This window comes from Megascapheus bottae, chromosome X, assembly GCF_031878675.1.
Source record: "Megascapheus bottae isolate mThoBot1 chromosome X, mThoBot2.hap1, whole genome shotgun sequence".
NCBI classification, from domain to species: Eukaryota; Metazoa; Chordata; class Mammalia; order Rodentia; family Geomyidae; genus Megascapheus; species Megascapheus bottae.
Genome location: NC_143547.1, coordinates 53,799,161 through 53,815,686, shown reverse-complemented (window position 1 = coordinate 53,815,686; position 16,526 = coordinate 53,799,161). Strand labels below are relative to the sequence as shown.

Here is a 16,526-nt window from a genome sequence, read left to right as displayed (position 1 = left end):
GCCCAGGACTGGCATAAAAAAATCAATCTTATATTTCCAAAACTTTATCCGTTTCTTCAAGTATTGTTCATATTAGCTTTCTATGATCTTCGTGTTCCAGAAATTCAGAGATTACATCCATACCAGTTCAGTACTAGTAAGGATGTCATGGCAGATAGCATTAGAGTAGAGGGAGAAAGTACAAGGTGAGAATTAATAGGGTGAGATAAAAAAGGACAGAGGAAATAGAATTTTTAATGTAAGAAAAATAGGTCTAAATTGGGCAATTTGATAACATGAACTTTGAATATTGTTGATGTAGAACTAATGTTTTTATTGCATTGTTAGTAAATCACTATTTTTTCTCTCACAAATGGTATGTCTACACATGCGAATGTCATGATAATTTCGTTATATGCTGTGATATATATATATATGTCAAACTGCTTTCTCTCACACCTGTGGTCAGATCAAATGTTAGATTTTTATGATCATATTTGTTTTGTACTCATTGCCATAATTTTCATGACAGATAAGAACAGAGTTAAGTCACACCTTCTTTTAAGCCTTTTGAAATTTAATTATATTTTACAAAAGCAGTTCACACTTTTAGAACTTTGTTGTATTTTAATAACAGTAAAAAAAACTTTTAGTACATGCTAGAAAAGGGCAACTCCCTTTAACACACTTGTTTCCAACTGGCAAAGTCTCAGTGGGAAGGCTGTCACTACTTAACAAGCAGATGGTCATGACATTTTCTTGGACTTACAGAGCCATGAGCTAATGATACCTATATTTCTGTTAAAAGATAAGTAAATAAAGTAAAATAAAACATTTAAGACATAAGAAGGGTTTAGAAAATGCAATGCGTGTAAAGGAAATACAAATTTAAAGGCTACCATGGTTCAGATTTATTTCACAGAACCATTGGCCATCCACAGGTTTAGTGGGATCAAATGTAAGTATATAAACACAACTGCTGTATCCTGATGTACTTGTTATGTGCTTGCCATGTACATACATAGTGCGCACACAATAAGGTCCACTGACTGGCAGAAGATCCCAACTGCTAAAGGGCTTACAATGAAGTTCTCTCCTCAGCGGAGACTATACAAAACATACTTTATTAAATGTATCCTAAAATTGCATACAAAATATGGATATAAATAAGGATGGCTGTCTACATGACCAAAATTCTAGTTAATTTTTTTGTTGGATTGACAAGTGAGATATGTAAAATTATCTCTATGCTTTAGTGTCCAACTATTTAGTCAATACTATGCTAACTGTATTCATTTATAATTTTGATTTATAATCTTTCTCCTTTCTGTCCAACTATCTCATTAGCTCTGCATTTCCAGATATCTACAGGTCCATTTTTCTTGTAGCAAGATAGTTCTTCCTAATTGCATTCTATGGTCAGTTTCCTATTTTGCTTTAGGTTTTAATGAATATGTTCTTGTATTAGCCATTCCTCAATGAGAAATAGAAAAATAGAGTCAATATCTAAGAGTGGTAGTAAATGAGTGTGTATAGTGCCATATTGCATAAGGCTGCAAAATATTCTCCATCAGCTTCACAAATTGGTGTTGAGTTTTCATCTCTAATTTCTGGTTTAGATAAATATTCTTAGAGAAAAAGAAGTAGCAAACATGAACCTGAAATATCAGTATTCAGAGAGATTCCCTAAAACAACTAATGACACTAGGTTTGTATATGATAAGAATAGTGACGTGATTATATTGGCAAGGAAGCAAATCAAATCTTTTCCATAGCTAGCTATGATTCTGATACATCTGGGCTCCACAGGGTCTGGGCTCAATTCAAGTAGTACAAGTGTACACTACAGTCTCTATTTTTATTTTTTTCATTTTATTTATTTTTGTTGTCAGTAGTGGGGCTTGAACTCTGGGCCTGGGAGCTGTTCCTTAGTTCTTTAGTTCAACGCTGCCGCTCTATTTATCCTACAGTATCTATTTTTATTATCTGAAAATATCTAATTTCTAAAATATTTTAAATAAAAAAACACACAGAAAGATATGTTATTCACAAAATTCTGAGAAAGTATGAAACCTGTCCAGCGATTACTGCTATTTGTAAAAGAGCAAGTTATTGCCAGTCTTACCTGGATCTCACAAATAGATTATCACTAAAAAGCCACTTGTATATCTCTCTGATTTAAGTCAAAGATAGCTGTGTAGAAGAGTAGATATTAGAAAAAGACTACCTTTACTAAATCCCTATGACTATTCATCTGGTTTATTTTGCATAGGTCATCTAATTTTAAAATAAAGAAACCAGGGCTGGAAGTTTCGCCTAGTGTTAGAGTGCTTGCCTAGCATGCATGAAGACCTGGGTTCGATTCCTTGGTGTCACATACATAGAAAAAAGCTGGAAGTGGTGCAGTGGTTCTAGTGGTAGAGCACTAGCCTTGAGAAATCCCAAGGACAGTATTCAGGCTCTGAGTTCAAGCCCTAGGACTGGCCAAAAAATAAATAAATAAAAATAAAAAAGAAAATAAAGAAACCAAACCTGGAAGGATCCAGTATCTTGCCTCAAATTAAGAAGATACAAAACTAACTTGCAAATTTCTGTCTACATTTCTACATTTTCTAGAGTTCTTCTATTTTACACTGCAAAAAACATTGTAGCTTGTTTGTTGTTACCTAAGCCCCTAATATGTCCTTCATAAACTGAATCAATGAGAGTTCTGCTTTTTATGTTTAATTTTTGGATGATTAAGAACTTTTTATGTAAGTATGTGGAAGTGATAGAATATGTGTGATATTTTGTTTACTTCTAGTTTACTTTTCTACACAGATTACCAGCAACTTCTCTTTTTTTACAATGAAAGTACTACCTACTAAGTTTAGAGTAAATGCTTATTCAATTCTGTTCAGAAGAATATCAGTGTTTCTGGAAAAATCCTTAAGGATTTATCTGCACTTAATGTTTTTAAGCAGCAGTATAATAAAAGTTTTTTTCTCCACTTCTTGTCAGTGGAAAGAAATTTTCTATTACATTCCCCTACTGGAACATTTTAATTGAAACTGCTTGTGAGACAAATGATATATTAACTGAGCAATGTCAGTTAAAGCCTAAGCCTGTTGATCTTGTAAGAAAAGTTAAGCTGTCTAAGACAGCAAAGGCCTGGAATGTTGTTTTGTGGTAGAGCTCATGGCTTAGCATATGCATAGTACTGGATTTGATATCCAGTGAGTTTTCATGTATCGTGCCTTTGTAAGTGTTAGGTCAGAAAATTTTATGACACTCCAGATAGTCTGTGTAATTTTTTTCTTTTTTAAAAAATTTATTGTAATTATTAGAAGGGTTACATTATATTTGCCAATGGAAGGTACATTTCTTAGCAATCACTGCTAACACTTCTCATGTTTTTGTTCCCATTTCCCTCCCCCACCCCCTCCCCTCATTTTGGTTTCCCCCCTTCCCTATGCTATTTCAAATAAAGATATATACAACATATCAGATAACAAGGTAAGATATGAAAAAACATAGTACATTAAAAGCAACAGTCACACCTTACATGGCTCTTGTTTCTATATCTTGGAGGTTCTTTTCTTTTAAGCTTGGGAATATAAAATTTTGAATGTTGATTTATTCCCAGGCTAATGATATGTGGCAAAATGCTATCTGATGATATTAGACATTAAAAGCATACCACATTTCCCAGTCACCCATACAATCATGAAGGAGAAGTACTAAGATGCAATAGTTTACTATGTTACTAAGCTATAATGTTTGGTAGGTTAAGTACGGTGAATGCATTTTTAATTAAATGCCTTTAGAGTGGGTTCATTGATAGATAAACCTCAATGCAAGCCAAGTACTGTCTGTACTCCAGAGAGTAAAAAATACATCTACTTGTTCAGATTCTAAAACTGAAGAGAGTTATTTTCTTTTTTTAATATTTTTTATTGTAACTAATAAAAGGGTTACATGATATTTGCCAGATAGACGGTGCATTAATTCACATACATTGATACCCTTTCACATGTCTTGGTCCCCATTTTCCTCCCCCCCAGGTCTTGGTTTTCCCCCCTTCCCTATAAAATTTCAAATAACCAAATACAAATAAATTCAATACATCAGATAACAAAGTGAGATACTGTAACAATATGAGATACCCAAGGGACAGCAAAGGAGATGAGAGATAACATAGTACATTAAGGACAACAATCATTCGTTATATGGCTTTTGTTTCAATATCCTGGCGATCCTTTCAATTAGCTTCATACTATATGGCCTTATGTATCAAGGTTTTTGCTCTATTGCAGATCTCTGCTAGTTGAGCCCAAGGTTTCTACTGATTATGACAAATGAGGGAAACCATTGAGCCTAAGTTCCTTTGAGTCTGGCTTACTTCACTTAATATGATTTTTTCTAAGTCTTTCCATTTCCTAACAAATGGGGTGATGTCATTTTTTCTGACAGCAGCATAGAATTCCATTGTATACAAATACCACAACTTGTTGATCCACTCATCAACTGAGGGACATCTAGGTTGGTTCCATATCTTTGCTATGGTGAATAATGCTGCAATGAACATTGTTGTGCTAGTGGATTTAGTATGCCCTAGATTCTGGATGGTTGGGTAAATGCCAAGTAGTGGAATTGCTGGGTCATAGGGGAGTTCTATGTTTAGCCTTTTGAGGCACTGCCATACTCCTTTCCATAGTGGTTGAACGAGTTTGCACTCCCACCAACAGTGTAGTAGTGATCCCTCCTGGCCACATCCCCTCCAGCAACTGTTGTTATTAGTTTTTTTGATCATGGACATTCTAACTGGAGTGAGGTGGAATCTTAGCGTTGTTTTGATTTGCATTTCTTTTATGACCAGAGATGTTGAGCATTTCTTCATGTGTCTATAGGCCATTTTTGTTTCTTCTTCAGAGAAGACTCTCTTTAAGTCTTTGGCCCATTTTTTAATGGGATGGTTGTTACTTTGGAGATTAGTTTTAGAGTGATTCAATTTTTTGAGTTGTTGATAGATTTTAGATATGAGGCCTTTGTCCGTTGTTTGGTTAGTGAAGATCTTCCTAATTAGGAAGCCTACAGAGTGGGAGAAGATCTTCACCAACCAAACAACGGAGAGTTATTTTCAAGAATAAATTACATGGACGTAGCATAGTGGATCATTCAAGTGTCGTATGTAAGAATATTTTGATGCAAGTCTGGTCCCCAAAAAACCAAGACATTATCTGAAAAATGGGTAAAGCAAAAATATATTGAGGGCATGATTCAGTAGTAGAGAGCTTGCATAATAAGCACAAGACACTGACCTGAGTTCAAAACTCACTACCAGTGACTTTTGGGGGGGAGTTGAGGGACTGGTTGTGGAATTGAAATCTGGGGCTGGGCATTGCCCCTGAGCTTTTCAGCTCAAGTCTATCACTGTACTCCTTGAGCCACAGCACCAGTTCCAGTAGTTAATGGGAGATAAGAGCCTTGTAGACTTTCGTCGCCCAACTGGCTTTGAAACATGGTCCTTAAATCTCAGCCTCCTGAATAGGATTTCAGGTGTGAGCCATTGGTGCCTGGCAACCAGTGAAAAAATGTAAAAGCATAAATTGCAAGCGACCTGGAATGACAAACTTTATTATTCAAGAACCTTCTGCAAAACAGAAATATGAAGACATATTTTTATATCTATGACTGCAACAGAAATAATTCACAATAGGTTGAAAATAGTAACAACCAAAATAACCAGCCATAGGTGAGAAGATGACCAGTACCCACATACAGTGGACTACTGCTCACCTGCAGAAAAACAAGGAGCCTGGCACTTCTCACCTGAAGTCCTAGCTAGCACTCAAAAATTTGAAACAGATGGATTATGAATTTGAGACTAGCTGGGTTTACAATAAGATCCTACCTCCATAATAAGAATCTAATTCAAAAAAGCAGAATTTGCAACACTGGCACTCAGAGAAAAAGGTGGATGGATAGTTGATGTTCAACATGTATAGAGTTTCAGCTATGCTAGATAAGTTTGCTCCAGAGAATTTTCTCTACAGTTTTGTGCCCTGGTTATTAATGACCGTGAATTATACACTTAAAGTTTTAAGGAGTTTAATGTCATGTTGAATGTTGAGGCATATCCCAATATGATAGTATAGTATGTTATTATGGTATATCATGAAGTAGAAATGTTCAAACCTGTAGTATCAGAAAAGGTTAGAAGTTTTTCAAGTGTACATGCATTTCAAAATTATTGTTCTCAGTGACCAAAACAGCTTGGTACTGGCACAAGAACAGGTCTGAAGACCAGTGGAATAGAAATGAGAACCCAGATATTAACCCACAGACCTACTATGACCACCTAATCTTTGATAAGGGACCCAAAAAATAGAATGGAAGAAAGACAGCCTCTTCAACAAGTGGTTCTGGCAGAACTGGTTAAGCACCTGCAGAAAACTAAAGTTGGATCCTTCTTTGTCACCCTGCACCAGGGTTAATTCCAAATGGATCAAAGACCTGGAGATAAAAGCAGATACCCTGAAAACTTTGCAAGAAGGAATAGGAGATACACTAGGTCTCCTTGGCACAGACCAAAACTTTCTTTTTAAAAAAAGAATTTATTAACATTGATTTTTATATCATATTTCAAATGTTATGTTTAAAAAGTATTCAAGAAGAGAATCTCTATATACAATCACTGGCTCTTACATTTTAGAAAATAATTAAACTTAGGCTGAGGATTTGTATTTAATGTATACATATTAATCTATGTAATAAAACATTGTCTATAGAGTCATAAATTTTTATGTCTGTGTAGTTGTGTTTATATTTCCAGTACCATGTCCATAGCATAGGGTACACAAATATTGAGTCCTCACTCTTGTACTGTTTCGATCTAATAACCACATATTAAGGATACCATGTGCCTTTTGTTCCTTTGGTCTTGACATGTCTCACTCAACATGATTCCCTGTAGATTCATCCACTTCCAAGCCAATGCCATTATTTTATCTTGTCTGTTGGCTATGTAGAATTCCATTATATATATATATATAAATATGTAACATATATATATATATCACATTTTTTGTATCCATTCAGTAGGGCATCTGGATTGTACTCAGTATTTGCATACCCAATTCTATGGACACGGTATTGGAAATATAGACATAAAAATTTATGACTCGGGCCGGGAGTTTGGCCTAGTAGTAGAGTGCTTGCCTAGCATGCATGACGACCCAAATTTGATTCCTTGGTACCACATACATAGAAAAAAAGCCGGAAGTGGTGCTGAGGCTCAAGTGGTAGAGCTCTAGCCTTGAGAAAGTCCAAGGACAGTGCTCAGGCCCTGAGCTCAAGCCCAGAGCTCAAGCCCAGGACTGGCAAAAAAAATTATGACTCTATAGACATAATGTTTTATTACATCGATTAATATGTATCTATGACATACAAGCTCTCAGCTTAATTTTAATTATGTTCTAAAATCTAAGTGCCAGTGATTGTATATAGAGATTCCCTTCTTGAGTACTTGTTTGTTAAATATGTCATTTGAAATATGATGTAAAAATCAATGTTAATACATTCTTTAATAAAAAAGAAAATTATTGTTAAGGTAATATACAGAAGGTTTGCAGTTACTTGAGTCAGGTAATGAGTACATTTCCTTTTGAACAGTGTCACCCTCTCCCTCATTTTCTCCTAGTTTTTCCCCTCCCGACTTCCCTCTCCCCCAAGTTGGATAGTTCATATCCAACATTGTGTCTAGTGGAGTTCACTGCTGAATTGCTTTACCTTTTGTTCCACTATTTATGTGCTTCCCCTGGTGTTTGAATTCAGGGCTGCTGTTCTTAAACTTGAGCTATACCTTCTTTCTAGATTTTTTGTAATTAATTAGAGATCCAGGAGTCTCTGGAACTTTCATGCCCAGGTTGGATTTGGATTGTGGTCCTCAAATCTCAGTCTCCTGAGTAGTTAGGATTACAGACATGAGCCACCGACACCTAGATATATATGTGACTTTTTATACTGAACTGAAGAAATTATGGAGAAATTATGAAGAATTTTGGGTTTGTAAGTGAGGAAGAGAGAATGTGACTCATTCTAGGACTTTTGGATTCCTGTTTTTTTAGACAGCCCTAACTAGCCTCAAACTCACCATCTTCTAGACTCGACCTTCTGAGTGCCAGGCTTATGAGTGTGTACTACTAGATTGGGCTTTGATAACTTGGTATTCCTAATTCTGAGTTTAATCACCTAGCATGATTTTAATAGCAAAACAAAGAATGAAATGCCCTTGTAGCTGATGAAATGTCAGATTTCTGTCTATTCAGTTACCACAGAAACATAATGAACTCAACACTGTTATCTGTTTTCTTGAGCCAAGCTTCAGGTTTATCTGGTTGCTGGAATTCTAATCTATCAAAATTGACACAATGATTACCTGTCTTCTTAACGAGGGATTGAGCATTATAAGTTTTTAGGAAAGGTGGCTTGAGAGCTGAACTGAAAGACCAAAGTGACTGCACTTCAGAGTTCCTTAGGGGAGAATTCACTTTCTCTTTTAAATGTGCACTTTTCTTTCTCCTCTAAATGGGTATTCACAGTTTTAATGCTAATTGATTTTTATTACCTTATTTATTTTCTTATTTCAAACATGCTCTTAGGAGCTTTAAAAATAACTGCTCTTCTCTCATAAGCTTCTAGTTAATAGGCATTGTCATAATAGGTCGCCTTTAGCATTGCTAATGCTAAGACCCCAGCACATTTCCAGCAAATCAAATCAGGTTTTATTTAGTTCAATTTAAAGGATGAATCAGCGTTGGATGTCCTCTAAATGAATTACAAATTAATTGGCTGAGTGAGTTCAGTGTTGTGTTCATTATTCCTTCCATTCTGACAGTAATGTAGGTTAACTTTCACCGGAGAATTTGGTTCAGTGGAAAATTATGGGAATATTTATTATAGTTTTCACGATGAATTACTTGAATCTACCTAGATTCTTATATATTTTTTGTTCATGGTTTGGAGTTTACCTCCAAAACTATTGCAATGTCAGTGTGGGCTGAACACCTAATATAATGTTTTGTTGTGAATAACCTCAAGGATTATTTCTCTTGATTAAAGAAACTTGGATGCCAGCTGTTGAATCTCTTACTGGGAACACATAATGTATTATTAGTACTTATAATAAATGTTACTTTTAAGAAGAGAGGAACAGATTTAGCTGATAATCAGATTTATTAGTAGACACAAACACACATCTCTTGGTCATAAACTCAAAATTCATATACTAGTTTTATCTCATCTGGCTAAACAAACACATTTTACAAAGATTGTAGGTTTAAATATGTGCCCATTGTTTGTGTTACATGATTTAACTGTCTTGGACCCTTTTTTGTTGTTGTTAAGTCATTTCAGATTTTCTGCTGTTACTGGAATCTGGCGCTCCATTTCAAAATTTTATTTAGTTAGGAAATGTTAAAAGTAATTTATTTCCAGGAAGAATTATAGGTTTATCCTTGGTATAGGACCAGATCATCAGATAGCAACAGAATCTCAGACCTTATGCCAAGATTTTCAATATTTGTCTTTAACACACACTGTTCCCTACCCCTCCCACACACACAGTCTTATTTTGTCCCTCTCTCTCTCTTCTCTCTACTTCCTACTTCCTGTTTCTTCTCTCTCATCACAAACATGCACACACATCACACACACAAAGCTCTCTCTCTCTTTCTCTCTCTCTCTCTCTCTCTCTCTCTCTCTCTCTCTCTCTCTCTCTCTCTCTCACACACACACACACACACACACATCATACACAGGGCTAAGCGGATATTTTTATTTAAATATCATTTTTTAGATTTCTTCCCACCACCTCTTGAGATAATTGGAAACATTATAGGGATAAAACCTCTATTAAAAAACTAGAGATATTTCTAGCTCTACCTTGTACTCAGTGATCTATCAAATGAATCCCTTGACCTTTCTTTGCCTGATTCCTTATCAGCAAAATGAAGGTCTTTATTCTATCACGTTTCTAATTCATTTCCGACAGATGCCTCCAGAACTCATTGAATTAAGCAATATAGTAAGCTTATGGTTTATTGGATTTCTTTAAAACCTAAAAACAAAAGGATTAGGATTACTATACAAATTTTATGAAGCCATAAATATGATTGTGTTTTATTACCATATTACCTTCTTAATTTTACTTATTTATATTTAAATAATACTAATATTATTAGATTAATGTTGACATTTATATGACAAATCTAATTAGCATCAAAAGATGACATACTGATGTTATCTTCTCTTTCATTTTGAGTTATGTGTGATACACAAATGTCCATTTGCAGAATATTGACATTATAATTAGACATAATTATGTGTACTTACAAGTCTCATTCCTAATTTCAATATGATTTAAACTCACTTATTTGTCCATTTCTTTTTTTTGCCAGTCCTGGGCTTGTGTTCAGGGCCTGAGCACTGTCCTTGGGCTTTCTGAAGGATAGAGCTCTACCATATTAAGCCACTTCCAGCTTATTTTTCTATGTATGTGATACCAAGTAATTGAACCCAGGTCATTGTGCATGATAGCCAAGCACTCTACCACTAGGCAAAACTCCTGGCCCCTATTTCTCCATATTTTTACAATGGAGATATATCATTTGAATAATTAAGACTGCTTAAATTTAATGTTTTATTTTGTTTTCAGCTAAAAAATCCTAATCATGTTACCCAGCCACATTATAATTGTGTTTTATAAAAAAAAAAGGAAAGCACGCATTCATGTTGAGAGAACAGTGTAAGAACTGTATGATGCATTTGTCTGCTATTATGCAGTGTTCATAACCTAGTGCATCTCACCCTTATTATCCTCTCTATAACATTGCTTCCTTTGATTATTCTAATTTTCCAAAATGTAATTTTCAGCTACAGGACCGTACTCAGTTCAGTGACCGAGATTTAGCCACCCTTAAGAAGTACTGGGACAATGGCATGACCAGCCTCGGCTCGGTTTGCAGAGAAAAGATTGAGGCCGTTGCAACAGAATTAAATGTTGACTGTGAAATAGTCCGGGTAAGTCATTTTCAATAATTTTCATGCTGTTACCAAATGTGGAAACAACCCAAATGTCCATCAAACAAAATGTAGTAAATGAATATAATAGCATATTATAAACCCTTATAAGGAATGTGAATATTGATGTATCCACAAAAATGGATATTCCTTCAAAACATTATACAAAGGGAAAGAACCTAATCACACAAGATCACATATTGTAGACTGAATTTATGTGAAACATGCAGAATATGTACACTGGAGAGACAGAAAGTGGATAAATGGTTGCCAAGGGCTAGGAGGGATGGGAGTGGCAGCTAATGGGTTAGGGGCTTCTTTTCAGTACAACATATATATTCTGGAATTAGTCTTGATTGGTGCACATATTTGTGAATATGTTGAAAATACTTTAATTGTGCACATTAAATGCATGAACTTTATGACATGTCAACTATCTTAGTAATGCTATTTAAAACTAGTATGACATAATCTGAAATACATATCATATAATCATATAATGAATAGTAAACTGAAAAATAGCCCAGACCAATTGGAGGGACAATAATTTATATTCCATTTGGAAAGATATTAATCTAAATTTTATGTACAAACAATACTGCTAAATATTTAACAATAAGCTTTTTAAGAATTGAAAATAGTATTGATTTGAATATTTGCTACTTCCCATGGTGTAAAGATTCTCAGTAGATAGTCAAGATAGCTCATGGTCCAAGGCCGGCCTAGTCATAACAGTTCTATTAGTTTAGTTATGGAGGAAACACAAGTAGGAGGAGGATCACAGTCCAGGCCAGCCCAAGTATAAAGCAAGACTCTACCTCAAAAATAATCATAAGGGAAATCAGGTATTAATGAAATGGTATATTGCTCCATCTAACAAGCATGAGGCCCTGAGTTTTAGCCCTAGTACCACCAATAATAATTATAAAAGTAATAATAATAATTCTAAAAGTTCCTCCTCCCAATCACAGATATCTCATTCAACACAGAGCTGGGAAGGCAAGAAAACATTATTTAGCTCTTGTGAAAAAGTGTGAACTGGCTCCACGACACACTGGAGAATCATAGCAGAAAATCAAAAGGGAAATATTATTACAGAACAAATGACAAACCATAAAATTCTGCTAAATGAAATCACGTATTTCTCGTAAATATATGAAGTAAAAGCAATACAGGGAAAAGTTGCAGAATACAGATTTCTCAAAGTAAATACTCTTCTAAAAATAAACACTGTTCTCCTCAGAGCCTTGCTTTTTCTTATTAGGCTCCAGATAGGAAATCAATTTCAATCCTGTGTTTACTGAGTATGCTGCTATGTGTTAGTGTATACTAACAAGGAGAGAGAAATGCATTAGATGCTTCCTGCTTCTAAGGAGCTTAAAGTCTAGTAAGAGGGATGACACAAGAATATAAATGAGAAGGAACTGGAGCAGGATCATACGGCATGGAGGAGTGTAAGCAAACGCCAAGTAAGGAAAATGTATTATATATTGTACATATGTTTTTGTTGTCATTGTTGTTTTTATGCTTTTTAATCGATGTGTACATATGTACATAATTTAAGGAGTCAAGTTCCTCCTTCTTCTCCTATGATTTTCCAATAGCTTGCAACAAAAGCATCCTATTTATTTCAATTATTCCTTTTGCCATTTACTTCTATCTAGGCGTAGTTGATTAGAATGAGCTGTGAGTTATCAAAAGACTACAAGTAACAGTGGTTTAAATGACATATTACAATTCTAGGTGTAAGTCCACTGGCATGCTGTGTACAGCTAGCATGGCAGATTCTGCTCTAGGAAATCCTCAAAGCCCATGGTATCTTCCATCCATTGTTCTGCCTCTCCTTGAGGTAGTTTCTGCCTTCAACGTCCAAAACATGATGGCCTATGTGTTTCAAGTATTACAAATGAGAGAATAGAAGGCTCAAGTAATATTTACCTGATGTCTCTTTTTTTTGAGCAACAGCATCACTTCTGGCTTTTTCTGTATATGTGGTACCGAGGAATCGAACCCAGGTCTTCGTGCATGCTAGGCAAGCACTCTACCACTAGGCCAAACTCCCTGCAAATCGTTTTAAGGAAGATACTAGAAATTGCAGAAACTACTATAATATTATTTCACTTCTCTCATTGGCTAAATATTAGTTACCTGGTCATAATAAACTGCAAAGAAAGCTGCAAATATAGTTTTACTGAGGGCAATCATGTGGCCAATTAAATGTGCTATAACTCCAGAAGAAGTGAGAACCAATATGAGGAGTAGCTAGCCATCTTTCTCATATCTGTTTATATTTTTGCTTATTGATATTTTTCCCATGTTAGACATTTGCTGTTGAGTTTTCATTATGAAATTGAAAGCTTAAAAAAAATGTCTTTTAAAATCACCTCACTGATCCTTTCACTTACAGGCATGCTTTCTCTTACTTTACTCTTCCTTAATTTTAGTAAGTATGATATTCTCTATTAACATTATTATGTCTATGAAAATACTTTCCATCTTTGAATTATGCAGCCTGTCATTTTTTTTCCTCTTTTGCATAACATTTTTCCCCTAGAGTTTATAATTTAATTAGTTTTGTTTGCTTGCTTAATTTTCTATGCTCTTACCACTAATTTGTCCTTAAACCCTTTCCCAGTATGTAGACACATCTCCTAATATATTCACACATATTTGGAAGTGACACAGTTTCATCATCTTAAAGATATATTGCAGCATAGATTTCAAAACTTGCTGTAATCTGTATTGGTTATTCTCTGTACCTGAAAGCTAACTGCAACTGTCTACTGTCTACTTTACTCTGTATTTCTACTCTTTGAAAATATCTATAAGACATGTTCAAGATTATCTTCCAATCTTTCTACTGACTTTTCATTTTTAAGACTGTATTTAATCTGGCACAGATAATAATAAATATCTTGTGCCAGAGTAGTCGTTTTCTGCAGAACTTCCTTGGCAGCCTTATATTTGAAAAGAAAAGACAGAATGGCAGATTGTTTTAATGTGTTTGTGTTTGTGTGTGTGTGTGTGTGTGTGTGTGTGTGTGTGTGTACTCCCAAATTAATAACATTGAGCAATATTTCTGCTATGATTATATTAATCTATTTTAGGCATGCTAACTGTGGAAAAAAGACCAAATCCAATGACACAGCGGTTCTCACCCAGCCATTACTATGTCCTATAACCCTACACAATATCCTAATGTGCAGAAAAATTAGGAAGAAGTACTATTGCTTTGGTCTGCTTAGGACAAGTTAAAACACTTACTAAGGAACATGGAACTACTTACTATATTTTACTTGTAATCAGTATTCAATCTGCCAACCACCTCAAAGAAGAGGGGAAAGTACCTCTATACTATTGAAGAATATATTTGCTATATAAATATATTCTTGAGAACTCAGTAGAAACTACTTAGATGTTTTTAGGATACTAGACCTTCGTGTTACTTATTACCAAAATGAACTTTGCCTCTAGATATCTAGTTAAATATTATTGGTGGTACAATTTGGAAATTTTATATTTGTTTTTCCTTTTCTTGTCACATCAAGTTTATCCCCTTATCCGTGAAAGACACATTCTAAGATGTACAATGGATTACTGAAGCTGTGAATAGTACCAAGTCCTATATAAACCAAGTATTTCCTATGCAAATATGCCTAGGATAAAATTTAATTTCTAAGTTAGGTACAGTAAGAGACTAACATAGCCAATAATAAAATAAAACAAAACAATATACTGTAATAAAAGTTGCATAATTATGCTCTCTTTTGAAAAAGTCAAGATAAACACTTTTTTTTGCAGACTAAAGTTTATCACACTTAGCAAACACAAAGACATGAGAAGACTCTGTACTTCCTAAGAAGTTTAGGGAGAAATCATGCTACATTTCCTTTGTCCTCATTGAATGGTGTTAGTTAATTTCTTTAACTTGAAATGTTATTTTGAGATTAGAGCCCATTATTTGCTGATTTATTCATCTAATGAGTGGAAGCTGAGCATCTATTATATGCAAGAACCCTTTTAAGTGCAATATGAAACCTGCAGCATTCACAAGGAACTTGCAACTTACTGTGGTTAATTTTGTTGTTCTTGTTCAGTTACTGGGGCTTGAACTCAGGGCCTAAGTGCTATTTTTGATCTTTTCTGCTCTACTACTTGAGACACAGCTCCACTTCTGGCTTTTTTCTGGTTAACTGGACTTTCCTGTCCACACTGACTTTAAACTGTGATCCTCAGATCTTAACCTCGAATTACTAGGATAATAGGCATGAGCCACTGGCTCCAGTCACCGTCAAAAAAATTTAATGTCTTTATAGGGCGCAATTCTTCACACCTATAATCTCAGCTATTCAGGAGGCAGAAATGGAAAGGATTTTAGTTTCAAGCCTACTAAGGCAAGCCAAACAAAGTTAGTAATCAATAAATTGGGCTTGGTGGCTTCCTGCTGTCTTCCCAGCTATGTGGGAAGCATAAATAGAAGTACATTTTTGGTTTTCCTTTTTATTTTTTGGACATTTTTTCCAAAAAAATCACCAGACCTTATTAGAGTGTTTTGCCAGCCAGATGCTCATTCCTTTAGTCAGTCCAATTAACAAATATATTTAACTATCACAGACTGATACAGTAAAATACTGTAGACTGGATTGTTTTAAATGGCAGACAAGCTTTTTTACAGTTGTGGGAGTTTGGAAGCCCAAAATCAAGGTGCTAGAATAGACATATGATAAGGGCTTGGTTTTCATAAGGCTGTCTTTTTTGTAGTGGAAGGGATGAGGGCTCTCTCTGGAGTTTTGTTTGAAATTGTGCCAAGAGAGTTATGAGCAAGTCAAGTCACTATTGTGACTTGATAACCTCTCAAATACTATTACCTGGAAGGTTAAGGCTTATTAATGGTGGTAATGAATGGCAGTAATATTTACACTATAACAGCCTCTAACATTACTTTCATAATCTCTGAATCTATAAAAATGTAATAAATCTGTTAACATACCAACTATTGACTCATTTCTCACACCTTTTACATTTTGAAATGCCTTATATATAATGAAGGTTGATTTGGCCTAATCTCTCCGTCTCCAAATTCCAGGACAGTCTTGCTACCACCATTCTAAAGAAGAAATGATTTAGCTTCAGTATGCAATAAAACTCACATATTTCAAATATTTACATCACACATTTTACATTTCATTGTTGTATATTCTATAATCAAACACTTCTCCCAAGAAAGAACAAAAGAACTTGAAGATAAATAGAAATTTGGTGTCTGCTGTCCATTTTCCTCTCTGTTAGCCAAGTTTTATCACCCAACTGAGACAAGAAGTATCTTGCAGAGACTAGTGACTTCTTCCTTTTGCCAATGACATCATTTTCACAGCCTGAGTAACTGAGATTATTCTGAAAGAAAACCTGCATTGCATATTGATTTGCATCAGTAGTAGCAGATTGGGCTGAAAGAGACTACATGACAGATTAAAGGCACTTTAGTA

The 16,526-nt window shown here is 34.9% G+C and overlaps 1 protein-coding gene across 1 annotated transcript in view; it reads left to right on the top strand.

The window, feature by feature from the left end:
* Nucleotides 1-16,526, top strand: part of Hdx (highly divergent homeobox) — a 76,425-nt gene that overhangs the window by 34,215 nt on the left and 25,684 nt on the right. Inside the window, exon 4 of the mRNA XM_090326022.1 lies at nucleotides 10,894-11,040. Coding sequence (XP_090182148.1) covers nucleotides 10,894-11,040 — 147 coding nt within the window. The remainder of the gene's footprint in view (nucleotides 1-10,893; nucleotides 11,041-16,526) is intronic.